The sequence below is a fragment of the Ochotona princeps genome, chromosome 7 (assembly GCF_030435755.1).
Source record: "Ochotona princeps isolate mOchPri1 chromosome 7, mOchPri1.hap1, whole genome shotgun sequence".
NCBI classification, from domain to species: Eukaryota; Metazoa; Chordata; class Mammalia; order Lagomorpha; family Ochotonidae; genus Ochotona; species Ochotona princeps.
Window position 1 is genome coordinate 11,890,264 of NC_080838.1, and position 26,801 is coordinate 11,917,064.

General features: G+C 40.7%; 1 protein-coding gene across 2 annotated transcripts in view; it reads left to right on the plus strand.

Annotated features, from left to right (window-relative positions):
• The first annotated feature begins 417 nt into the window (after window positions 1–417).
• The window catches only part of SLC10A7 (solute carrier family 10 member 7), a 273,880-nt gene continuing 247,496 nt past the window's right edge, over window positions 418–26,801 (plus strand). The window contains exons 1-4 of one of the 2 annotated variants that reach the window (XM_004588132.3): window positions 420–757; window positions 6,694–6,776; window positions 16,231–16,367; window positions 21,418–21,493. In XM_004588132.3, the coding sequence (XP_004588189.2) occupies window positions 658–757; window positions 6,694–6,776; window positions 16,231–16,367; window positions 21,418–21,493 (396 nt within the window). In that variant the 5' untranslated portion in view covers window positions 420–657. Of the gene's footprint in view, window positions 758–6,693; window positions 6,777–16,230; window positions 16,368–21,417; window positions 21,494–26,801 lie in introns of those variants that run through there. The other variant, XM_058666791.1, reaches the window with a different exon arrangement.

Below are 26,801 nucleotides of genomic sequence, written 5' to 3' on the forward strand. Positions count from 1 at the left end.
GCGCCGGCGCCGCGCCGTAATGCCTAGATAAAGTGCACCCCGAAAAACTCTGCACCCCCATCATTGCAACTCCCACGCTCACACCAGCCAGTCGCAAGGGATCAAGGCAGAGGGAAAGAGAGTCTGTCGGTGGGGGTCTACTTCAGAGACGGGGGCGGCTGTCTGAAGGTTTGTTTCTTAGTGAGACCTCTGTCAGTCTTCGTGGTTCTGACGTCCACGACGCATCACCACCCCATTCTTAAGAGTCTACAGGTCTTGGAGGTGGTGGGCCTGTTAACCCTGCCCAGTGGCCAGGCATCTCTTCTTTGATTGCCTGTTCTTGCGGGCCAGGCTCCAACCTCCATTGCAAATCCCTTTTGCTTGGGAGCCCGCGGCTGGAGGGAAGCAGGGTAGTGCGCAACTATAAGAAGGCGCGTGGTAGAGATGGCGGCGCTCTGTGAGACTTTCCTGTCACTGGATACTACTACTCCGGCACCTCCTCACCGCGGCCGGAGTAAACCCCCAGGTCTTTGAGTTTACAAGTGGCAATTTGACTGGCTCTGCTGCATGTCTGGAGGGACCGAGGAAAGTGTGGACACGCCCCGGGGATTCAGGGACCGCAGCTTCAAAAGAAAACAAGCCAAACCAACCAAGCAAACTCACCCACCCTAAGCCAGCATGAGGCTGCTGGAGAGAATGAGGAAAGAATGGTTCATGATCGGAATCGTGCTGGTCATCGCCGCCGCGAAGCTGGAACCGTCGATGGGGGTGAACGGGGGTGAGTGCTGCCCCCGCCGTGCCCCCTTCAGAACTCTTCACTTGTGAGTCTGGGCGCGGAGGGGTGAGCCGGCCAGTGCCTGCCCCTTTGGGGGTCGTGCGGGCTGGGGGCGCTGGCCCCGGCGCAGGTTCACCTCCCAGAGGGGGCGGCCGAAGGAAGTGGAGCGCAGGTGGCCTGGCTGACTTTACTGTCAGCAGTGGGGTTGCCAACGTTGAAACTTACTCCTCTTGCTTTCTAAGTGGCATCCTGTCCCCTCCTGGGATGCCGGCAAGCCGGGAGTTCCTTATCTAGCTTTGAAGGGACCTCCTTGTCCAGGCTGCTCCCGGGTTCCCCCTTCCCCCTTCAGTGGTTCCTGGTCCACGTGTGTTGCAGTCGTTGCCACCCCAGGAGCTCCTCAGCGGACTGACACGTTGCACTCTCTCCTTACAGGAGCCTGTTACTTCCGTGTGCTGCCGGGAGGCTACGGCTGGCCCTGGCATTCTCACCCATACAGCCACTGCGTGGACCACGGGTGCATATTTTGGCCAGGAAATGTAGAGGTCCCCCCACACCCCTTCAGCGCACTCCGGTCCCTTGAGAGTGGCACTTTTGTAAAGTGGCCAGGGGATGCTGTGGGGAACCCGGGAACTATCTCTAGTATTTTGGGTGCCTCCTCCTCCCTAGAAGTCTTACCCTACATCTCTGAGACACGGGTTGACCTTCTGAATCAGTTTCTAGGCTTTTTGAGTTTGCAAAGTCAGACACACCTAGGGCAAATTGGGACAGAAGTGAACACACACACACACACACACTTTCTGGTAGAACTGCTTGCAAGTGAAGTCAAGTGAAGTGACTTAAAACCCACTGAAATGAATGAAATGAAAGCTCTCTAGGGTACCTTGCTTTCTTCTCCCCCCCCCCCCCGCATTTCCTAGGAGCATATTACAAGAAATTGTTTCAACAAAACTGGAGATTAAAACTGTGTTTGTTTTAAAGAGTTTTCTTCTAATCTCAAGCTCAGAAAGGGTGGGGTATGTGACAGTGAGAATGAAGCCACCATTCCTTATGGTTCTCCCTTAGGAAATATGTTGCATTCAGTGTCTTTTTGAGCCTCTGGAAAACACTTGGGGAATATGATATTCCAGGTTGTATTGAGTGAGGAGATTCCCTCTCTCCTAGAAACCCACGGAGCAGGCAGATTTAAATTCAACATATCTTTGTGGTGGACTGCAGTACAGGGCTCACTACCTGAGTGATTCCTGATAGAGAGAGCTCTTGCTGGCTCAGTTTTGCAGGGAAATGATAGGTATGGTTGCAGAGTTTACATTTGCAAGGATTGGGTTTGACAAAATGCAAGGGTACTTCCAAAAAATTCATGGGAAGTGGAATTAAAAGTAGGTTTATTTTGGTGCAAAAAGTTGAACTCGATGTATGAGACGACTGTAAAAAGTCATGGGAAACATGGATTATGAAAAAAAGCCTAAATGCATGAATGTCAACTTTTTTTTGTTTTGCACCAAAACAAGCTTATCTTTTAATTGCATTTCCCATAGGTTTTTGAGAAGCTGAAGGCTTTGTGCATGAAAGTGTTGTTGAATGCTGAGTCCGTTCTCTAAGGGCGCAGAGATTCTATCTTGTTCCCTTGGACTGTGCTTATTGAAGTTCTAATAGGATATTGCATCAGAAATACTGGTTCCCATTTTCACTCATCCTTGTGCCAGTAACCTAGAGGAGTTCATTTCTTTAATTGTAGCTGAGTAGAATAAGAGCCGGTGGAACTTTCAAAATTTATTTCGCCAGGCTGCCTCTATTACAGTTGAAAAAGGCCAGAAGACCAGTAACTCACCTTGTTAGCAGCTTTGGGAACAGGAGCCTGCTGGGGACCAGGGCTCCCCTGTGTCTCATACCATAGGCAGGATCCATACTGATTGTTTTGGCTTCAAATTCAGTAAAATGAATATTCCTTCAAAGGAAGGGCTTGCTCCCCCTTCCTCACCACACACACACACACACACACACACACACACACACACTGAGCATTCACCTAATGGAGCACAGCAAAATCGGCCAATGTCAGACAACACTGTACCATGTGCTGTCTTTGAAAACTATTCCTGTGTAAAAGTCATTTTCTGTAAAAAGCAAAATTTGCTTGCTTGGGTGGAATTTCCGGTATAGCCTGTCACACTAAGTTTTTAATGGATCTTCACACCTGTTATGCTCTTAAACAAAACCCCACCTTCAAATTTTAATACATTTACTTCCCTAGGTAAAAAAAAGCGTAGAAGTTTAGGAAGAAGAAGAGGAATAGCAGCTGAGAAGTTTCTTTCATACCTTTCTCTTTATAATGATTTAAGCTTTTTTTTTTCTTGGAGTTTTAAGCTAAAAATTTTCATTTATGGCTTTTGTCCACTAAGAATGTAGTTTTTATAAATTCACATAGGATGATTTTCAATTGAACACTCTTCTAGACATTTTTAAGTAAAAAAAAGTTTCAGTAGTCTTTAGTTTTGTTGTGATGTTTATAGTACCTTTGCCAGTGTGGATACTTTAATGATCACACTGTATTTAAAGTATAAGTTTATTTACTTAAAATTTCATAAAAATGTGTAGTCTGACTTCCCTTAAAAAATCTTTGCATCTGGCTGGTGAGTTAGTGTGGCAGGAAATGTATAGGTGTAGGAATCTTAAAATTTGACACCTTCACTTTCTGAATGGGAAGAAGCATAGCAGACTGCAGCTTAGATAATTTCATTATTAATCCACGGCTCCGTTTACGTTTCACTTTTAAATGCTTAGGAGGAGTTTGAAAATAAATGGCCCTAGAAGATGGCTGTTTCTAAAGACCGAGACATTTATATTCTGTCCTAAGAGACACGTGGCAACCCTGAGCAATGTGTTGTTTCTCCTTGGGAAATGAAAGGTTTATTTCTTTGGAAGTACAGAATAATTCTGTTACTTCTACCTTAATCTTAACCTACATTATTGCCCTGAGTAAGTCATTAAACCATTTTCCACTAGAATATATCCTGAAACATTCTATGAGCATTAAGAATGCTATTAGCATGAGTACTTTACATTAGGTTTAAAAGGGAAATTTACTTGGCTGATGAGGTGTTTTTGTGAAATGATAATCATTCCTGGCATGCATATGCATTCCAAAACATTTTCTTTCCCCCTCTAATTCAAAATCATGGGTTTTGGAGTCGAAATATTGTTTCTGGTTTTAGAACCAGTTTTTCTTTGGATTGCGCTTCCCTATTTTGCTTTTGTTGACAAATATATTGAACTTTTGTTTAAAGGAAAGCATACTTCTGCCTTGAGCTTTGCAGCCATCTTAACATCTGAATCTGGTTCTTTTGGTGACATGGAAGATGTAATTGTTAGCATAGGTTGGGAACAAATAGAATTTCAACTGTAACCTCTGTGCAAATATTTGGCAACTTTTGATTTCAGTCCTCGGTGATTTCCAGTTTCACATTCCTAACTTGGGGCCAGCTGTTAGCTTCTCAACTGACAACATTCAGAGGAACCTTAATTTGTTCTAAATAAAAATAAACTCCTGTTTTCCCTTTCCTGGTACCTTCTAGGTAGTCCTGGAATGTCCTCATCATGGCTTTTGATGGATTATTTAAATGTGTAACCAACATAAGAGATAACATAGCTTGTCTCTAGGATTGAAAACATTAAAGATCAGGAATCATTACATTGACTTATGCCAATCAGTTAATAGTTGTGTGTGTGTGTGTATGTGTGTGTGTGTGTTTGGGGGGATCATCTAAGGTAGATGCTTCACTTACCACTAAGAAACATACAATGTGAGCCAAAGCCAAGTGTTTGCTTTCAAGTGCAACCTTAACCGTGTGCTCCAGGCTCATCTGCAGCCGTGTTGCTGACTCTAACCCCTTCTGTGCAGAAATTCTGGGACATCACTCTGAACAAGACCACAGTCACCAAGAATAATAGTCCACAAAACAAATAGGGGACTCTGAGGAAAGAAAAATGTGAGTCATAAAACAGGGCATTTAAAAATTCCTGGGGGCCTTCTGTCTATTTTCCGAAGAAGCCAGATTTCTTGATGCTGAGATCTGCTTCTGAATTACCCTCCTCAGCTGTCACAGAAATATTGCTTCTGATGGTGAGCTGCTGAGACAGACTTGCAAGTATAAGCATCACGTACCTCTTCTTCAAGGTTTTAACTGCCCTGAAATGAAAAGCCTTTCATGCTGGCCTTCACCCATTTGCTCCCTTTTCTCAGATCTCAGCAAAACCATCGGTGTGAAGGGCAAATACGTAAGAGCGTTTGTGGACATGTTTAAGCAAATGGGCTTGTTTGGTTTCACAGTGGTGCTACAAATGCCTGGGATGTAGTAGATGTTGCAGAAATCTTTGTTGAATGAATGCGTGATCATTTTTTTCCCTCCATGCTTGGATTTCAAGGCATTTATTGAGCAATGCCTATAGGCATGGGTAGAGGATTTTGTGGTCCTGTGGTTTGACTTAAGGGGGAGAGGGCCTGTTAACTTGGGCCTGTTACAAAGATGGCCATGAACTGGGTGACTTGAAAACAACAGGCATTTATTTCTGATGACTCTTGCAGGCAGAAATATGAAGTCAAAACACCCTCTGAATACTCTGTAGAGGTGCTTTTCCCAGCTTCCTCTAGCATGTCGTTGTTGCCAGCTGTCCTCAGCATTCCTGGGTGTGTGGCAGTCGAACTCTAGCCTTCAGCTCTGTTTTCCTGTGGCTAACCTCCCTGTGTGTGTATGTGTATGTGTTTGTGTGTGTCCAAATTTCCCTCTTCTTGGAAGAATGTCAGTCATTGTAGTAGTACCCACAGTAGTCTAACAAGACACCATCTTTACTGGATTGTGTTTACAAAGACCCTATTTTCTGAAAAGACCACATTCATAGATTCTGGGCAGACATGAGCTTTGGTTAGCAAACCAAATCAGTGCAAGATTGCCACACAGAATGTCAAATATGAAATGATCTTAGGGTTTGAAATGTTGGGATGCACTAGCATTCCTCAGCCTGAGCACTAGTGACATTTTGGATGTGATAATTTGTTGCTGGAGGTGCTGTCTTGTGGCTTCCAGGATGCTTAACAGAATTCCTGATCTCTACTTACCGGATGTTAAGTAGCACATTGCAGATGTCTGTGATGGCTCAAATTGCCGCTCTTGGAGAACCAGTGACGCACAGGCATAAAGTGGCATTTATCTCAGAACTGCATCTGTTGAAGGAATGTTACTCTTGTGCCGATGGTTTGCAATTCACACAAGATGCTTTGAATATCAGGATCACCCCTGTTGTCCTCACAGCATTACCATATGTAAGCTGATACCCTCATAACTCCAGACAGGTCTGTCCTTGTGGGATTATCACAGTACCCGAGGCTTAGCAAAATTCAGTAGTAACTGCGGTCATGGAGCTATAAGTTCTCTCAAGTTACTCTCTCTCATTCCCATAGTAAGTACTTAACACATATTAGTAGGATGGATACTCTTGGGCCAAACTGAATGCATACATGAACACAAACTTTTATTTCTCACATTCTATTGCCAATAAAAGCATTTGCCAAAGAGGAAGAAACTCCATTGATTCTCTTCTTTGGGTTTGGAGGGAGGTATTTTAGTTATTATAGCAGCAGTGAGCCTAGTGATACGGTTAGGACTTGTGTAGAAGGTGTTGGCCTATCTGCTCTGCTGGAAGCTTTTCCATTCTTCTCTGCTTGCTGTGAGTACTGTGCTGATGCCATTAGTCGTTGTCCCTGCAACCGGAGTGTACTCTTTGGAGCTAGGCTGCATTGTCGCCAATGCTTCGCTCTGTCAACATAGAGAGGCAGCACTGGGATCTAAAGTACCACTGCCTCTCATCCAGTAGCTCCTTATTTTATCTCAAGTTATCTACTGGAAATCCTTTTCTAACAGTAACTCATTTCTCTATTTTTTTAGGACCACTGAAGCCAGAAATAACTGTATCCTACATTGCCGTTGCGACAATATTCTTTAACAGTGGACTGTCATTAAAAACAGAGGTACTGTTACCTATAAGACATATGAATAGCAGTGATGAAAATTTAATTTATACTTACTGGTTTGAGATTATAAAACCATTCACAGCTATGGTCCCAAAGCTTCTCTGTAAGGAAAGGTAACGTAGACTTATGCAAAGGTTATGTGTTATGTTCTTATGTCTGAGGATGTGGTTATCATGAATATTGTGTGTGTGTGTGTGTGTTTCTGTTTAAAGATTTATTTACTGGGGCTGGTGCTATGGCTGAGCTTGCTAATCTTCTGCTTGTTAGCACAGACATCTCCACTTCCAATCCAACTCCTTGCTTATGGCCTGGGAATGCAGTGGAGGATGGCCCAATGTCTGGGACTCTGCAGATGCATGGGAAACCTAGAAGAAGCTTGCGGCTCTTGGCTTTGGATTGGCTCAGCTCCAGCTATTGTGATCATTTGGGGAGTGAGAGAGTGGATGGAAACCTCTTTCTCTGTCTCTCCTTCTCTCTGTAAATCTGTCTTTCCAATAAAAATAAATGCATCGAGGACTGGTACAGTAGCCTAGTGGCTAAAATCCTAGCCTTGCATGCTCTGGAATCCCATATGGGCACCGGTTCATATCCTGGTGGTCCAGTTCATATCCTGGTGGTCCTGCTTCCCATCCAGGTCCCTGCTTGTGGCCTGGGAAAGCAGTCAAGAATGGCCCAAGGCCTTGGGACCCTTTATCTGTGTGGGAGACCCAGAAGAGGCTCCAGGCTCCTGGCTTTGAACTGGCTCAGCATAGGCTGTTGCGGCCATTTGGGGAGTGAATCATTGGATGGAAAATCTTACTCTCTGCCTCTCCTCCTCTCTGTATTTCAGGCTTTCCAATAAAAACAAATAAATCTTTTAAAGGAAATAAATGCATCTTTAAAAAAGGATTTATTTATTTATTTGAAAGGCAGAGTGATAGAGAAGAAGATGAATGAAAAGAAAGGTCTCCCATTTGCTGGTTTTCCCCTAAATGACCATAGCAGCCCGGGTTAGGCCAGACTGAAGCCAGGAGCCAGGAACTCCATCTAGGTCTCCCTCATGGGTGCAGGGACACTGGCTCTCAGGCGTTCTTCTACAGCTTTCCCAGGCGTATTCACTGGCTGCTGCATCAGAGGTAGAGCAGCCAAGATTCAAACTGATGCTCCAACAAGGGACGTCATGGTCGCGAGCAGTTACTTAACCCACTGTACCAAAATGCAGGCCCCTGTGTGTTTGCTTATTAATTTTTATTGATTTATTTGACTGGTAGAGACTCAGAGAGTGCTCATTTCCTAGTACATTTTCCAGTTGGTTCTAACACCTAGCCAGGATCCTGGAACTCCTCAACTCAGGACAGATCTCTCCCATGGATGGGTGGTGGGGAGCCTACCAGTTGAGTAACAGCTGTTGCCTCTGGTGGCATTTTCAGGAAATTGGCATCAGGAATGGAACTGGGACTAGAAACTAGAGCCTGCATGTGCATGTGAGCATCCTAACAAGAACCAGAACTACTAGACCAAGCACCTGCTACTTGAGTCTATTTTTAATATGACAACTGAACTGAAGCATGTATTTCAGGTCATCCTCAAAATTAGAGTGATATTTCATGGAGCTTCCTGTGTTGGGCCACATTTGAGTTACTAAGCTTAGTTTTATTTCTATAAGTTTTGAATCACCTTTTATTATCATAACTCATGCTGTGCTGTTAAAGGCTTATTATGTCATAACTTTTGACTACCATTTTTTGAAAGGCATATTCCTCTATATAATATTGATTAAGTATTAATAGATGTCTCAGGAGAAATATTGGTGATTTTCAGAATGAGTCACAATCTATCATGCAGACTTACAGGTAACACTACTCATTGATCCCGGTTTCACTGAATGTGGGATTGTCCTGGGAGTTAAGAAATATGAACATTTTACATGTGAGTGAAGTAGATTTAGGATTTTTATTTGACATAATAAAAGAGGAAAATATACCCCCTTGATAGGAAGAAATTATGTCAAATTATCATTCTGACATGCTTATTCCATATAAGTAAGAAAATCTTATTGTGAGTGAAAATTATGGTTCAGCATCATATCTTGTTTTTATGTATTTTGAGCTTATTTTCTTCTAAGTATAATTTTAATGAAGGCCAAATTTAGTTATTTCCTTCTGGATCACCCTGGTAGCAACATGGAAGAAAATAGGATTTTGCTAAATTTGTATATTCAATAGCTAACAGGTTGATATTAATTTTTTCATTGTAGCATGTGTGTGTCTATGTTTAAATGCATATATAAAATCAATGTGTAGTGTCTACACATGGTAAATTATGTTTTTAAAATTCTAAATATTCTGGCTGATTTCTTGATCTTTTGAAAGTAACCAGTGTCGTATGAAATGTGCGGTTGTGGTTTTGGTTAAATCATATAGCCATCAGTGGACCATGGTGAGTGCTAACAGGGCTTCGGCTTTTTCTGTCAGCACTCAGGTATTAACATGGTTCCTCAATGTAGGACTCAGCGAAATATAAAAATAGTGTATTTCCATGACCCCAACATGGTGGTGCATTCTCTTGCTTGGCGGTCTTAATGCTGGCCTTGGCTAATGTTCTTTGTGGAGCAAGTGCCTTACCCCAGGTCTCTATACGGGACAGTTCCTTAAGTATGTCCCCTGATGGCTACAGCTGCTATTTACTCCATGAGAGACTTGGCAAGAGATGTGTTTTCTCTCACTGCTTAGCTTCTTTCCTAATGCTGTTCTGTATAGCAGCCAACTTCGTGGATGTAGGGTTGAAGAAGAAAGATTGCCACAACCCCCATCAGCATTTTTGGAAGCGCCTATGTAAGCTAGTTTGGATGAAATGCTTTGATCCTGTGCTTTATCGTGGTATCTAAGGAGCCATCAAAGCCATTTTCTCCATCCAAGGTTCCTTTCAAATGAATACAACATTAAGTCATTTTAAAAAGTGATTTAACTTGAGATGTCCTTCATTACATCACTATGTAACATTAAACTGTCTATAAACCCTGTTAATTTCCTGGGAGACCAAACAGCTATAAGTTAGGAGGTAGCAATCTTGTTACTTGATTTCTAGTTAAAAATGATGCTGGGACCGTGGTCTGTATCTGGGTAGTTCTAGAATTACACTTTTTTTTTCCCACAAAGGAGTTATTGTGTAAATTAATGCTGATTTGAGTATTTTTGTTAGTCCCATTCAACTTACCCTGAACATTTCATGTAGTATTTTTCACATATTGGTTTACTGAAGTGTATTTTAAAATGTTTTACTAATTCATTAAAATTATAAAGGCAACTGTACTAATACAATACCAAATCTTCAGTAATGATTTCTGAAATTTTACTATATTAAAGTGAAATAAGATCACACTTTCCACTTATTTTATATTGAGCTACCTGCAGCTTACAGTTTCAGACAGATTTTGAAGCCTCTTCATTGAAAGAAGTACCTAGGAAATGCCTTTGGGTGCAAGGCACTGTGCCTGGTGCTGGGCCTGGAAACAAAAATGAGTAGGAGGCTCAGGGCCTGGAAAAGAGTCCTGAATACTCAATTTTTCTAAGCAGGTTATTACTTTTTAATCCCATTAGCTGAAAAGTAAATACAACAAACTTCTAAACTATGGGCCATGCTGCTTGCTTTAAGCCCAGAGCTATGAGGCCGAGTCTCTGAAAGTGAATCAGATCAAGGTCAAAGAAGGGCTAGAAGGGAAATTGGTATGTAATGAAAATATTTCTACATCCCAGGCAAAGCCCTGGGTTTAAGCCGTTCTTGATGCTGTCAGTGAGATTGTGGTATAATCAGTACATTCTGTGAAATATCTCCCTCCTCTTATTTTAATGGAATCTGACCTGTACTACATGTGAATAAACAAAATGTAATGCAGAATCAACTTTTCAATTTTTCATGATGGTATTTATTTGAATATGTGGTCCTACATTTTACATGGAGATATAGGAGTAACACTATTTGAGATTTTATAGAGTTTACTTGCTTTTCTTTTCCAGTGTTGCTTTTATTTTTTCTTTGTATCTATTGAAAGAATTTACAGAAAATATGCGACACTGGGCTTTTGTGATGGACAGCCTGGAGTCTTTTTCTGGGAGGCACTTCATGCCTGTTACTCTCCAGTCATTGAGGAGATAGTCATGGTCTATCACAGGCTGTTGGAGCTCATTTTGCTGGGCTGTGGTTTTTTTGTAAGATTAATTTAATTTATGTATTTGAAAGGCAGAGTGGCAGAATATGAGAGAGAGACAGACAGAGAGACAGAGATAGAGAAGAGAAGAGATCTTTCATCTACTGGTTCACTCCCCAAATGACTGCAGTGGACTAGGCTGAAGAGAGCTCCATCTGGGTCTCTTAGGTGGGTGGCAGGGATCCAAACCCTAGAGGCCATTTTGTGCTGGTTTCCCAGATGCATTAACAGGTACTGGATTGGAAGTGGAGCTCCTGGGATTTGAACTGGTGCTTCGATATGGGATGCCTGTGTTGGAGACTGCAACTTAATGTGCTATGCCACGACGCCAGCCTTTTTTGCTTTTTTAGTGTACCAATATGCTGATGCAATGTCAATTGTTTCTAATTGTCATTTACTGGATCAGCTAGTGTTTGTGACTCCATTTTAGTCTTCTACCATTTTTTTTTTCTGCTTATAAAAACAGTGCTTAGTCTGTGCAGAAAGATGAAAAGAATAAAAATTGCTGCTATTAACAACTTGGTTGTTTTTGTTCCTTTTCTCCACTGAGCGGTTTTCAGATTTCTGTTTGAGGGAGAGAGAGAGGGAGAGTTTGTACATGCTGGTACTTTCCCCAAATGCTTGTGAAAGCAGGGACTGGATTGAGAGCAAGACCGAAGCTAAAGATGGGACTTGAACCCATGTCTGCTGTGTGGTTGGCAGGAACTTGGGTGCTGGAGCCTCCCTCTGCCTCTCAGTGTCTGTATCTACAGCAGCTGCAGTTGGAGCTAGAGGCCGGTTTGGAGCCAAGGAAGTCCTACATGGGATGCTGGTGTCTTAGTTGGAGACTTAACTGATAGGCCAAATGCTCATCCTCTGACACGTGGGTTTATATGAAATATAAAAAGAATATATATTAAAGATTTTGTTTATTTTCATTGGAAAGGCAGATTTACAGAGAGACAGAGAAAAAAATCTTCCAACTACTGCTTCTCTCCTCAGATGGTCACAACAGCCAGAATAGCTGGTGCTGAGCCAATCCAAAGCCAGGAGCCAGGAGCTTCTTCCAGGTCTCCACGTGGTGCAGGATTCCAAGGCTTTGGACGATCTTCCACTGCCTTCCCAGGCTATAAGCAGAGAACTGGATGGGAAGTGGAGTAGCCAGGACATGAAGTGGTGCCCATATAGGATGCCAGTGCTTACAGGTGGAGGATTAGTCAGTTGAGCCATTGTGTTGGCCAAAAATAAAATATATTTTTAAAAATAAAGTTCTATGCACATGTACATCCATGTATTTGCAAACATATATATAATCTTATCCTATTTGTTCCACCTAGTGTTTTTCATGTATTTAATATTGTCCATTTTTCTTCATGTACATATTATTTGTTTACTTTTGGGAACATAGGTTTGCTGTTATTGTTTTCTTTTTTTTACTTTTGCATTGCTTTCTTCACATGGTTCAGAATTAAATCATACAAAACTGTATATGACAAGGAGCTTTCCTTTCATCTCTCTACTTGATTTGTCTTCTTTGGAAACAAGGAAGATGAACAACTTTTGTATTCTTTTCCAGATAATTTTATGTAAAATACAGGCATTTAAATACTAACTGACACTTTACTGTAACTTATTATTATTAAGAATTATTTATGTATTTGAAAGGCAGAGTTACTGAGAAAAGGTGAGAGAGAAAGAGCAAGAAAGTGTGAGTGTGAGTGCAAGAGAGCCTCCATGTGTTGCTTTGTTCCCCGAATGGCCACAACATCTGGGCTGGGCCAGGCCCAAGCCAGGAGCCAGGATTCTGAGCCTCCTGTGCTGGTACAGGGACCCAGCGACTTGGGACATCCTTTGCTGCCTTCCTAGGGAATTGGATCAGAACTCAATTTCTGGGCCCACATGGGATACAAACAATGTTTTAACCTACTCTGCCATACCACTGGCTCTTTTGACACTTGACCGTATTTTATTTAAAGCATATTTTTGCAGACTGTTTCATATGATGACATAAAGAACTCAATTTCTGGGCCCAGCGTGGTAACCTAGTGTGTAAAGTCCTTGATTTGCATATGCCAGGATCCCAATGGAAGCTGGTTCATATCCCAGCAGCCCTACTTCCCATCCAGCTCCCTGCCTGTGGCCTGGGAATGCAGTCAAGGACGGCCCAAAGCCTAGGGACCCTGCACCTGTGTGGCCGACCCGGAAGAAGCTCCTGGCTCCTGGGGTCGGGTCAGCTCAGCTCCAGCCATTACAGCCACTTGGGGAGTGAACCTTCAAATGGATCTTCCTCTCTGTCTCTCTTCCTCTCTGTATATTTGCCTTTACAGTAAAAAAAAAAAAAAAAAAAAAAAAAAAAAAATCTTAAAAAGAAAAAGAACTCAGGTTCTTTCTGTGTGCCAGTTATTATTTTCTTGTATAGATATGTCATGATGTATTTTACTTTGTCCTCTGGGCTCTTTATTTTAAAAATAAAACCTTAACAAATATATAGTATATGCCGTTTAAGTTGTGATAGACATTGTAAGTGCCAAGAATGGTGCCAGGTGCTCAGTAAATATTTCTCAAATTATGAATTGCCAGATTGCTCTCTTTTTTTAAGATTTATTTATTTATATTCGGAAGTCAGATATACAGAGAGGAGGAGAGACAGAGAGGAAGATCTTCCATCTGACGATGCATTCCCCAAGTAGCTGCCACGGCCAGTGCTGTGCTGATCTGAAGCCAGGAGCTTCTTCCGGGTCTCCCACATGGGTGCAGGGTCTCAAAGCTTTGGGCTGTCCTCCACTGCTTTCCTAGAATGCAGGCAGGGAGCTGGATGGGAAGCAGGGATACTGGGATATGAACCGGCAACGATATGGGATCCAGGCAGGTGCTATGGGATCGACTTTAGCTGCTAGGCTACTGTGCCGGACCCTGCCAGATTGTTCTCTACAGATTGTGCCAATTTTCCACTCTTTTTAGTGAAGTAGGTGAAATAGAATCTCTATTCCAGATTCTCATATGCTCATTATAGTTTTTTTTTTAAAGATTTATTTTATTTTTATTGGAAAGGCGTATATACAGAGAGGAGAGAGAGAGAGGAAGATCTTCCGTTTGATGGTTCACTCCCCTAGCAGCCGCAACGGCTGGTGCTGCACCAATCCAAAGCCAGGAGCCTCTTCCAGGTCTCTCACGCGGGTGCAGGGTCCCAAAGCTTTGGGCCATCCTTGACTGCTTTCCCAGGCCACAAGCAGGGAGCTAGATGGGAAGTGGAGCTGGCAGGATTAGAACCGGCGCCCAAATGGGATCCCGGCGCGTTCAAGGCAAGGACCTTAACCATTACGCCATCCCACTGGGCTCTCATTATAGTTTTTGTAGCTGATAACACTGTCATTATCTTTTAGCTTACTGAATTCATCTCTAATTTTTGGACATTTGTTTCTAGATTTTGGCTGTAACAGATAATATTGTACATCAATTCTGTGTGTAACTATAAACACTAAACAAAAAATTTGGGGGTCCAAGAATATGAATTCTATGGTAGTCCTTGATATGTATCTCGAGTTACTTTTCAGAAAAGTTATGCCATTTTATGTATGAGCTCTTTAGAGCACTTACAAAGTATAGGCATATAGTGAAAAACCTGTGCATAGATTTAACTCTTTGTACACAAGTGAATCCATTTATTAATTTCATTTTCTATAACCTTTTTGAAGTATCATCCAGCTGGATTGGAAGTGGAAGTGGGACAAGATCCCAGACACTCCAGTAGGAGATGCAGGTATCCCAGTAGACAGCTCAACCCACTCTGCTGCAGGGCCAGCCCGCTCCGACACAGTGTGAAAGCCCTGAGCCTTGGCCAATGAGTCTCGGAAAAAGCTCACTCATGCTAGGAGACCATTACAATTCCATGTTTATGGCCAGTGAAAACGCTGATAAATTTGAAAGTACTTATGTGATTATTTGCCTATTACTTTTTGTACTACGTTAAAAATTTGTTTTATTTCAAAATAAGCACATAACAAATTCAAATACAAATGCTTGTGAGTTCTGTATGTTTGAACCCCACAGAGTAGGTAACTTTTCCCTTTAAGCTGTGAGATCTGTAACATGTGCTTAGTTTGCCATGTTGACTGCGTTCTTTTTATGCTTGAGGCAGCTGTGTGACACAATAGAATGAGCAGGGGTGGGTTTGATAACTTGTCAGAAATTGGTTTAGTTCTGATCTTTACTGCAGAGGAGCTCATATTCTAAATGGATTGTTGTGAGGATTAAATAAGATAACATGCCTAAATAGACAAGCTCAGGGGCCGGCCTGATGGCTAAACTGGCTAATCCTGTACCTGCAAGTGCTAGGATCCCATATGAATGCTGGTTCATGTACCAGCTGCTCCACTTCCTATCCAGCTCCCTGCATGTGGCATGGGAAAGCAGTGGGGGATGGTCCAAAGTCTTAGGACCCTGTACCCATGTGGGAGACCCAGAGAGGACTCCTGGCTCCTGGCTTTGGATTGGCTCAGCTTTGGCTGTTGCCACCATTTGGGGAGTGAATCAGGAGATGGAGGATCTTTCTCTGTCTCTTCCTCTCTGTAAATCTGCCTTTTCCAAAACAAAAACAAAAAACAAAACAAAACAAATAAACAAAAAAGCTTTTTTTTAAAAGACAAACTCAGAGTCTAGCATTTAATTGATATTTAGTAAATGTTAATAAAAAAAATCTGAGGAGTAGATGGTAGAGGCAAAAGCCACCTTAACTTGTAGACTGTTAGGAAAGCATTGAAAAATTATTGTTCATAGATTGAGTAAGAGAATGTCAATTGAAACCTAGTTTCACTGTAATGAAAATACGTTAATTATTGTATTAGGTTAAAATAGAATAAGTTGTACTAATTTTTTTTAAGAAGATTTTCTTTTTATGTAGGTAAATGTGCCGATTTGTTTATGGTGTAGACAATTCCCACATGATGTAGAAAGTTGCACACTGGTGTAAATATGGTTAGTTTAGTCCTGGCATTTTGAAATATCAGGCCTTACTTTTTTTTTATTAATTACATTGCATTATGTGACACAGGCCTTACTTTTTGCAAGAAATTGTACAGTTTTTCAGACATGGTATGAAATATTATATAAATCATCATGAGTAACATTTTTATTTTGAAATTGGTCCTTTATATGTATGCTTGTAGATACAAATTTTAGCTATGAAATAAGTAAAATTAAAAATGAGCTTATGATATTATTTTAGTAGCGATCCCTCCAGCAGTAGTTTTCTCACCTTTGTTTGTTTTGTGCCCTTCATGTTTTCAGGAGCTGACCAGTGCTTTGGTTCACATAAAACTGCATCTTTTTATTCAGATCTTTACTCTCGCATTCTTCCCTGCAACAATATGGCTCTTCCTCCAGCTTTTATCAATCACACCCATCAATGAATGGCTTTTGAAGGGGTATGTATGTTTAAATCTTTTGAGGAGTCAATGGGGGAATCTCTACTGACATTATTGCTTTATGGCAAATAAATACTAAAGATCTTATATGGTTTTTTCTGAGTTTTAGTTAATCAATTTTTATTTATTTTAAAATGGGACCGGGGAAAGAGAGAGAGGGAGGGGTGGGGAGGGAGAGAGAGAGAGAGAGAAATAGAGAGAGAGAGAGAGAGAGAGAGAGAGAGAGAGAGAGATTGGACCATATTATGTGGTAAAGCCCAGAGACCAAACGTCATTCCTGGTTTCCCACATGGCATCAGGGTTCTGACTACTTGATCTACTACCGCCTGCCACCTAATATGTGAATTTACAGTTTGCTAGAACTGGAAGTGAAGCTGGGTCTTGAACCCCATCACTCTGATGTGGGATGTGGAAGTCTCATGTGTGTTATAAAGAAATAAAAATTACTTTTAACATTAACAATGGTATTTCATTGAACAGTTTTAACAAAGAATTGTTGAAAAGAATATTCTAGGATGGACACTTTCTAAGGGTTTGAAAGAGTAGTCTTGAGAGAAAAAGGCAAGGAAGAATGCCTGGATGGTGTAGACTGTCCCCTGGATGCTTAGATTTTGTATTTTATTACTTAAAAAATGTGTATAGATAATGACTGACTCCCTGTGCTTTTAAAATGGAAATGAAAGAAGGAAATGTCTATATTTGGGATATTCAATGTTTCATTTATTTAATGTTGTATAAAATGGTTGAAGTAATAGTAGATTTTTATTAGAATGTTTTCTTTCATTAAACACGTTAACATGTTTATAAATTTTTAACAATTTTAAAAATTATTCAAAGGGTTTTGTAGCTAACTGCATTTTAGTTTGATATTATAGCCCAAACCATGAACTGTCCGAAGATTGAGTTCTGATTTAACTTTGTCTTGAGTCTATGACTTTGAGCAAAATAATGTAGTAGTTTGAACCTCAGTTTCCAGATTTGTAAAATTAAAGTGATCATTCCTTTGCTGCCTCCTTAATAGCAATATTGGGTCTATCAACTGAGATCACTAATTCATTGATTTATTCAGATCATTCATGTGACTTCTTGTGTGTGTTACAAATGGTTATGGTTCTTCAGAGACCAGTTGTGACCAAAACTGGTAAATTGCCAGTTGATTTTACATGGAGGATAGTTGGAACATGTAATTATCAATAAACAAGCAAATAGATGATCAAGACAGAGATAAATAACATGAGAAGAGTAAGGCAGTGTGATGTAGTTGAAAGTGGCTTGCAAGGCAAGTTACTGTTTAATTTAGATTACAGAATTCTAGTGACAGAATGTTCTAGGCAAAGGAAGTGATGTGCAAAAGCCCTAGGGGCAGCAACAAGTCTGATAGTTGCGGGTCAGTAAAGTAACAATGGTATTCAGAGCTAGGTGGTGTGGGAAGATAATACGACATGTAGGTGGAAAAGCAGACAGGAGCCAGGCATATAGGGATTTGTGGGCCATGTTAAAGCATTCCAATTTCTTTCTTTTTTTTTTTTTAAAGATTTATTCATTATTATTGGAAAGCCGGATATACAGAGAGGAGGAGAGACAGAGAGGAAGATCCTCCATCCCATGATTCACTCCCCAAGTGAGCCGCAACGGCCGGTGCGCACCGATCCGATGCCGGGAACCTGGAACTTCCTCCAGGTCTCCCACGTGGGTGCAGGGTCCCAAAGCTTTGGGCCGTCCTCGACTGCTTTCCCAGGCCACAAGCAGGGAGCTGGATGGGAAGTGGAGCTGCCGGGATTAGAACCGGCGCCCATATGGGATCCCGGGGCGTTCAAGGCGAGGACTTAAGCTGCTAGGCCATGCCGCCAGGCCCAAAGCATTCCAATTTCATTTGGCATGCTACAGGGAGCTACATGGGAAAAGGATTGAATTGAGGGCCTGTACATTGTGGAGTAGAGAAAGTCAGGGGGGCTGAGAGAAAGCCAATAAGGGCCTAGCCTAAATACTAGAGTGGAGTAGAAGCAATGCATTACAGAGAAATGAAAATATGTAAGAGATTTTAGAGGTAGAGCTCTCTGAAAATGTAGGTGGAGAAGATCGTAGGATGAGAAGGAGAGGGGGAATCAAGTATGTTATTTTGGATGTTTTATAGGAAACACTGGGTAATTATGGCATCATTCACATAACTAGGGAGAAATACAAGGGGGTGGCAATAGGGTTGTTTTTGTCACCTGGCATTTGGGAGAAAAAAACATAAAATTCCAGCAAAAAGCAGAAAACATTACCTGAATATGATGGTGTTGCTTTAGATCAACATGTGTTATGATTATTAAGAGTCGGTGTTTACTGAATATTTAACATGTGTAAGGCACTCAAAGGATATGATGTTAACTTCTCTTCTTTTGTCCTCAGAGTAAATCTAATGTAGTTAAGTAAGTAGGTCATACATATATACATACATGCATACATGCATATATATAAACATTAGACATACCTAACTAATTAAATAAATAACAGCCACCAAAAATGGGTCAGTGCACAGTATACCCCTTGAATGGTATGATTAGGTCAGCAGAGTTGGGTACTACTAGAGTTCAAAAATGAGTCCAAAGTGGGAGACAAGCTGAACTTGCAGGTGACCTAGACCCCTGGAGTGAGAAGTTTACATGTGACATTATATGGATGATGGAAAGAGAGCTCCTAAGGGATCTGAATAAGAGAACAACATGATAAGAATTACATGTTCAAAGAGATTAGCCTGACAGTAATGTACTGGGTTTATTGTTAGGAGAGTAGTGCTTACAATTTCAGTATGCTAAATGAAACAGGTGTACAGTTCTCACCTTAAGTATTAAAGGAATCACACTGTCCCTACCACAGTCACAGAAAGCTCTTTCATTTCATTTCTCTCTCATTCTCTTGATATTTGAGAGTGCGTACTTAGCATGTTAACTTGGAGAGGTACAGACTCCTCCTACCTTAGAGTTATGGGTAAGTGGGTGAAATGAAGATGCTCTGGGCACAGACTCCCTGCCTTTCTTTGCTGAAGGGACAATGTGGAGGTAAGAGAGTATTCTGCAGGTCTATGTAAGTGTCCATCTCAGTAGTCACGAAAAAGAATGGAAAGCTGATTGTTTTGACCAGTTGTGTGTGAGGAAAAAGTAGAGTCGAATATAATCGCAGAGATTCAAACTGGATAGTTAAAAAAACAAAGTAAAATAAATCAAACAAACAACAACAACAACAAATTTAAACAAAACCAAAACCTGATCTAGAACAAATGTTTACTACTTGGGAAACTCATATCTCATTTCGGAGTACCTGGTTTGAAGTCCAAATTCTGCACTGTGTTCTAGCTTCCTTGTGCACACCTTGGCGGGGGCGGGGGGGGTTCACAGGTGTTGCCTCAAGTCCTGCTCCTGCTTCCTGACTTTGACCTGGACCAGCTACGGCTTTTGTGAGCATTTGGGAAGAGAATTAGTGCATCATTGCTTTCTGCCTGCCAGTCTCTCTGTCTTTACAAAAACAAAACATATCAAGAAACCAAAATCAAATGAAACTAAAAATGAGTCTCATTGACAGAATAGCTAAATCCAGAGTGAATATTGCATTTTTTAAAAAGATTTATTCATTTTTATTGGAAAGCCAGATATACAGAGAGGAGGAGAGACAGAGAGAAAGATCTTCCATCTGATGATTCACTCCCCGAATATTGCATTTTTATAAAATACATAAATCTGTTCTGGAGACCTACTGGATAACATACTAGCTATAGTTAATGTATTTTGTATGAAAAACTGGGATGGATAACTGAGGAAATGAATGCAAAATTACTTGATTGTGCTGATGATTTTATAATTCTTATATGCAAAAATGTATTCTGCAAACACACACAATATTAACTTGTCAGTTTTACATCAGTAAAGTTAGAAAAAAACCCACATACATATTATAAAAGATGTGTTTAGTTTGAAGTCCTAATTCTAGACAGCAATAAATTTAGGAATGGAGGTTAAGGTAAGACATAAATTTGAATGTAGATATTACAGACAAGAATATGATTGAAAAGAAAACAAAAAAGAAAAATCAGCAAAAAACCAGAACGGTCTGGTGGAAGGAAAGAAGATAAATTAGAATGGTGAAGTGTGCTACTAACCAAGCATAGACAATGTCCCAAGAAGCAAAAATGGTAGCAGAATGAATGTCAGGAAGCAAATCTTAGATTTGAGCATCTGAAAATCACTGATTACTTCTTAGGTTGTTACTCTTTTTCTGGAAGAGAGAACAGAAGTCCCATTCAGGAGAGTAAGGAAAGAAAGATCTGTGGCAGGTGGTAGAAGAAGAGCATTCTTGAAATAGGCATAGAGAGACAGTGGTAGAAGGAAGATTCTATCTTGAAGGGGCAATGGCCCAATTTTTCTGTTAGTTGTGGACATGTTTGTATTGAATCTTCTGGCTCTTTGAAGGCAAGAATACCTTCTTTTTTATACCTTTGTGTGCCATTCTACCCACAGATGGCATATTTATATTTCATATGTTTTGTTTTCCATTTTATACATAAAAGGGATCGGGCCACAGAGAAAAAGCTAGAATGATTAGAAATACACGAGTGCCTCTATCCCTGAGTTGTGACCTTCGTCCACGTCTGCCAGGCTGTTAAACCCTCTCCACTGCCTTCTAGGGTCTCTGGTTGCACAAAGCTAACATCAGGAGATGGTTGCTGAAGCATCAGGAGATGGGGCTTGGGGGCATCCTAAGTGGTCCCTTAATTGCTAGGTGAAATACTCATCCCTGACTTTTTGTGTTTTACAGAAACAGTTTAAATACCAAAATCACTTAAACTCTGAGGGATGGAGTGGGAACTAAGAGCCCTATATGGGCTGTATATTCTGCAGCATCTTCAAGACCTTGTTGCCTCATGCAGAATGATCTGAACCCCGCAGGGCGTGTTGTGTCAATGAATTCCATCCTGTTTTCATTTGTTGAGGTCTGCTATTTTTAGGGTAAATGTAGTAAAAGCTATTTATGATCGAAAAACCCTATAATTGAATGTTCTTTTATTTTTCAGTTTGCAGACAGTAGGTTGCATGCCTCCCCCTGTGTCTTCTGCAGTGATTTTAACCAAAGCAGTTGGTGGAAATGAGGTGAGTCACAAGGGCTTCCTTTCCATTTCAGTGCATGCTGTGTTTTGAACATAGTTTAAACCTGAATGAGTCATGTTGCAGAAAACTCATAATCACAGCCACTGATGAAAGGAGTGGGTTAATTCATGTGCCAAGGGGATGCAAAGATTGGTGGTTATGCGTGGAATTTAGAATTTCAAAGAGAGAAGCTAAGGAGATAAAGAAGCCTTCATGATTTCCTTCACTTTAGTGGGAGATTGGGACACACAGGACTGAGGAGTCTGAGGAAAGGGGCTTTTCTTGCAAGACTCACAAACTGAGGACACCTGCTGTGGTCATTCATTAGTTCCTAGGAAACTAAAAGCCATAAAATTGGTAGGGAAAGGTTGGTGATGATGATAAAAAAAGAAATCTGGCTAGTTTCCTATGACAAGTTTAAAGAAATTTTGCAACTACCAGGGGCTATTGACAAAGTACACTTTTGTATTGGAGTAGCTATGACCCATCTCAGAAGCTACTCACAGGCATTTCTTTGTGGTAGGCGGCTTATTGACTTCATACGGAGGGACTTTGGGGACAGCATATTTCTTTTTTTCCACTTTTATCCTCTCCTTCAGAATGCTATTGAAAAAGGAAGATCTATTGAGATCCTGCTTCAATTCATTGTTAACGTTATGCTTCTTTAGCATCTGTTTTCATTTTTACCAACTTAATCTTTATAAAAATAATTATGAAGTATCTGCTGTACTCTTTTATTATGTAATTTTATAGGTATGATTATACTATTGATGGACAAGCCCTTGGCTCCGTGGTGCCTGGGATGCCCGCATTCTGGTTGTGGTTTGAGTTCTAGTTTTGCTGCTGATGCAGCTTTCTGTTAATGTGTACCCTAGGAGACGGTGGTGACGCCTGACATACGAAGGCCCTGGCCACTCACTGGGGAGACCCAGATTGATTTCTGGGCTCCCTGTTTTGGCTTGGCCCAGTCTTGAGAACTGCAGGTATCTAGGGTCTGAACCAGCAAGATCTCTTGATTTCTGTGCTTTTAAAGCAGACTGCCTTTTAATTTAGAGTTCTTGTTATATTCTTTTTACAAATAGGCTTAATAAGACATACAATAAGTGAAAAATGTAAACAATTTAATGTTTTGGCATATGTATATATATATATACCTGTGACAGTGTCACTAAAATCAAGATACCCAGTCCCCTCTGAAGTTCCCTGCAGCCTTTGGCCTCCCTTCCTCTGGTGCTCATGACTGCTCTTGCATTGGTTTGGGTCGTGATACATTTGTTTGTGTGTTTCCTGGAGTTTTCTATAAGATCTTCACACAAGAAATATTCTTTTCCTTTTCTGACTTCTTTTACTCAGTACAGTTATGTGTTTTGATTCAACATTACCATTATGTTTCGGTAGTTCAGTCCTCTTTATTGCCACATAGTGTTGTTTTGTGTTGATATGCCACAGTTCCATTTGCCTGTTAATGAACCTTTGGACATTTCCCAGTTTTGTGCTGTGAATATCAGTGGACAAATATTTTTGTGGATGTATGTGCTTATTTCTCTTAGGAATTGGTAGGACTGGAATGGCTGGATTATCTGGTAGGTTTATGTTCTAGAGCAAGGAAGAGTCACCTTTATAAATAGCTATAAATCATATGTAAAGACCTTCTGAGATTGACAATTTAATCGATATACAAGCTTCTTTTATCACAGATAAATGTCTATTTTGTAAGGAGCTGCCAAACTATTTTCAAATTGTATCATTTCACGTTTGAATTATGCTACATAGGAGTTATCCATTACATTGGCCAGAGTGGTTTTGGTAGAATGCTGTGTCAAAAACTTGTGAGTAGGCAAAAAAAAAAAAAAAAAAAAAAAAAAAAAAGAGAGAGAGAGAGAGAAAGAAAGAAAGATGGGAAGACTCATAGGTAGCTTTGAGGTTCTTAATGATAAAAAGGATTAGAATGGGAATGTGTGTTTGGTAGGGATTTGGGATCAGGAAGTGCAGCTATGACAGTATGTTTTCATGATGGTAAGAATGGTACACAGAGAGAGAATTATTGATGTAAATGTGAGAGACAAAGTAGTGGTATAATATATTTGGCCAAATGAGAGAGAATGCTATCAGGTATCACGAGTTTCAGTAGGGATTCAGCAGGAGAGAAGATGGACCATACAGGCATACGTGCATGTAGATGGACAGAGTGGCATACTTGGCTGTTCTCTTCCATGGCTTTTTTTTTTTAGTGAAGTGGGAAGCAAGGTTAGCGGGGGGAGAGGGAGGTGAGGCAGTAGGATACAGCAGTTTCCTGGGTGAGGAGAGTGGGTTAACTCCTGGGTGATGTAGGAGACAGAGGCAGCACTGAAGGCCCAGCTGAAACCCCTCAACACACAGGTGCAGTAGAGCCAGGCATCATGGTTGTATGTTTGCTCTTTGCCATGTTTAAATTCTTGGTATAGATATGCAATTGGCTTTACCAAGGCACATAATTATTTTTATTTGCCAGTAATTAATGAGAGATTGAGGATTTGCATTTGTTTTGTACTATAAAAAAAACCTATGTTTTGTTTTCCTTTTTTGTTTTGCCTTGGAGGAATTTGATATATAGGTCTGTTATGGTATGTGCAAGGCAAGTGTTAATTGGTCTGAGGGTGTCATTTATTGCTTTCTTCCTAATGTGATTCTTTAAGAGGTGTATAGTCTATACTGACTTAAATTAAAAGATAAGAAAATCTTTTTGTTCCCAAATGGCTTTGGCAGAACTTCAAAGTTCATCCTTTTTTCTGACATTAAAATGTAGCATTAGATTCTCCTGGAATGTATTTACATGTAAGTTCATCAGTAGATACAGTATTCATTAATATAAGAACTTGATACTGTGGAACTTAGAAGTAGCTTTTTTGTTGTCTAAAACTGTTGACTTACTGCTTTAAATGTTTACATTGTGCAGCCTCAGAACATCAGGCTGTTTTGTAGACTGGAAGAGTAAAGTACAGTTTTTCACCAACCTTGATAATCAACCTTCAGAATCAAGTCTGTAGGGGTCAGTTTGGTCTCATCTTCTGATGGGAAATGAACAGACAATTTCACATTTACAGTAGATTATGGGAGGAAATGGTATAAAAATCAGGGCAGTAGATTTTACATTTAATGTTTCTAAGTATATTGGATAGTTGATTAAGGGCTTTTATTGAAGTAAATTTAAGAGACAATTCATCTTTTGTATAATGTATTGGGAAAAAATCTAATCAAAGAGTGGAAAATGAATCTGTTGATGAGTGTAAATGAAGCAATCTGAAGCTGAATCGTGTGCCAGGTGATCAATCATGGGTAGTGAACCTGTTTTCTGCCGAGAGCCATATGGATATTTATAATGTCATCCTGGGCCCATACAAAATATCAACCTAAAAACTAGTCTGCTGTGGATTGATTGAATTATGACTTCTCCCTGCAGTTGCCTAGCCAGGGTGAGACCAAATGACTTTACTGGTCTTTCGTGTCCCTTGGGCTGGGTGGTCCTCGTCCCTACTAGATGAAGGCTTGGATCTCATCTCCCTGTGATTTGCTGTCCGGCCCTGCAGGCCGGATTTCTGTATGCACATGAGTCTCACCATGATAGTGAAATTGCTGTGGCACATTTCCATGTTGCACAGTCTTCTCAAACTGAATGTGCTTGACAGTGTTTATGACATGTGCAAAAAAACTTTTTCCCTCTTCACCAGTTCCTGCCATGTCCATGGTGTGCGGGGATTGGGGGCTTGCCATTGGTACTGTATAGCTGCTGTGACATTTAGACACTTCTCAGGGTGAGGGGGGTCAGAGCTCCCTGTGCACATGACCCAAGACCACAGCCCTGCACCACCACCCTCCTCCCATTCCCCTCCAACAAGCTGGCTGTAGTTTAAAAGCAAAATTGGGAAAGGACCACAGTCCTGGGCACTCCAACTGTGCCAACAGCACTACCCAAAAGTGGCCTTAAACACCAGAATGCCATTTGGCTGGAGACCTTCCAGACCTCACTGGATGATCTGAGTAGGGGCTGTGGTTTTACCACCTGCCATCCTTTCTCCAGGGCATCTCACACACACACACACACACACACACACACTCTACAACCAATCCTTTTATCCCATAGCTAGGGCACTGCCCAGGAAGTCAAGGTCAAAAATAAGGGAATCTTAAGTGCTGAAAAAAAAACAAAAACAAAAACAAAACAAAACAAAACAACGCTTGCCTTCAGGATTGTGAGTCACTAACTTCTTTATGTTTATGTTCTGGTGTATGTACATACCACAACTTTATGTAAAATATGTGCATGTTTATTGTATACACTTAGATAGTAAGGAAAATGTATGGTTGTGCAGTATGTTTGTTTTTAATGGTTTGGGGATATATACACATATAATGGTATCATTTGAAATGATTTATTTATTTTGCAGTTGTTAGTGTAGTGTAGTGAACTTGCAGTTTAGATTGTGGCAAGAAATAGCCTTCTTAGTTTTTGTTAAGCTTAAAAAGTGATTTCTACCATTGTAACTTAGGTTAGTTTTGCTTCAGTGAGCCAACTACAATTTATAATTACTGTTGTTGTATCAGAATGAACTTAATGTATGTTCATAGTTCATAGCACTACTTGTATCTTTTAGGTATTTATGTGAAACTATTTTTAGGACTGGCAATCTTGTTTTGTGCCTTTTCAATTTTAAACTATTTTTACATAAATACTTGATAGTCAAGTTCTTTTTGTGATTGTTAATATTCATTCCATTTTAACTCAGTTTTGAAAAAATACAGAATCACCCAGTGTACTGCTGACATAGGCTAGCTGGTGAAGGAATTGTGTGGACATGCACTTGGGGCTATAATTTACTTTTTTCCCATTTTTCATATGTTTGAAAGATAGGGTGTGTATATATATGTATGTGTGTGTGTGTGTGCATGTGTGTGGAGAGAGAGAGAGCAAAAGAGAGTGAGTGTGAAAGAGAAAGAAAGATCCCATGTTTGAATTTACTCCTGAGATACCCATGGTAGCAGCATTGGGCCGGGCACTACTGAAGCTGGGAGCCAGGAATTCAACTTGGGTTTCTCCCATGGATTGCAGGTACCCAACTACTTGAGCCAGCTGCCTCACAGGAGGCATAATGTACAATAAACGTGTACATATTATAAATGCAGATGTGCTCTGTTCATACCTCCATGATGACCTTAGGTAGGGAGTTGAATCAGAAGAGCCATGGCTTTAACCTGGCCACTCTCATATGAGATTCAGGCATACCAAGAGGTTTCTTAACTGTTACGCTAAATGTCTACCCTACTTCCTTTTTAT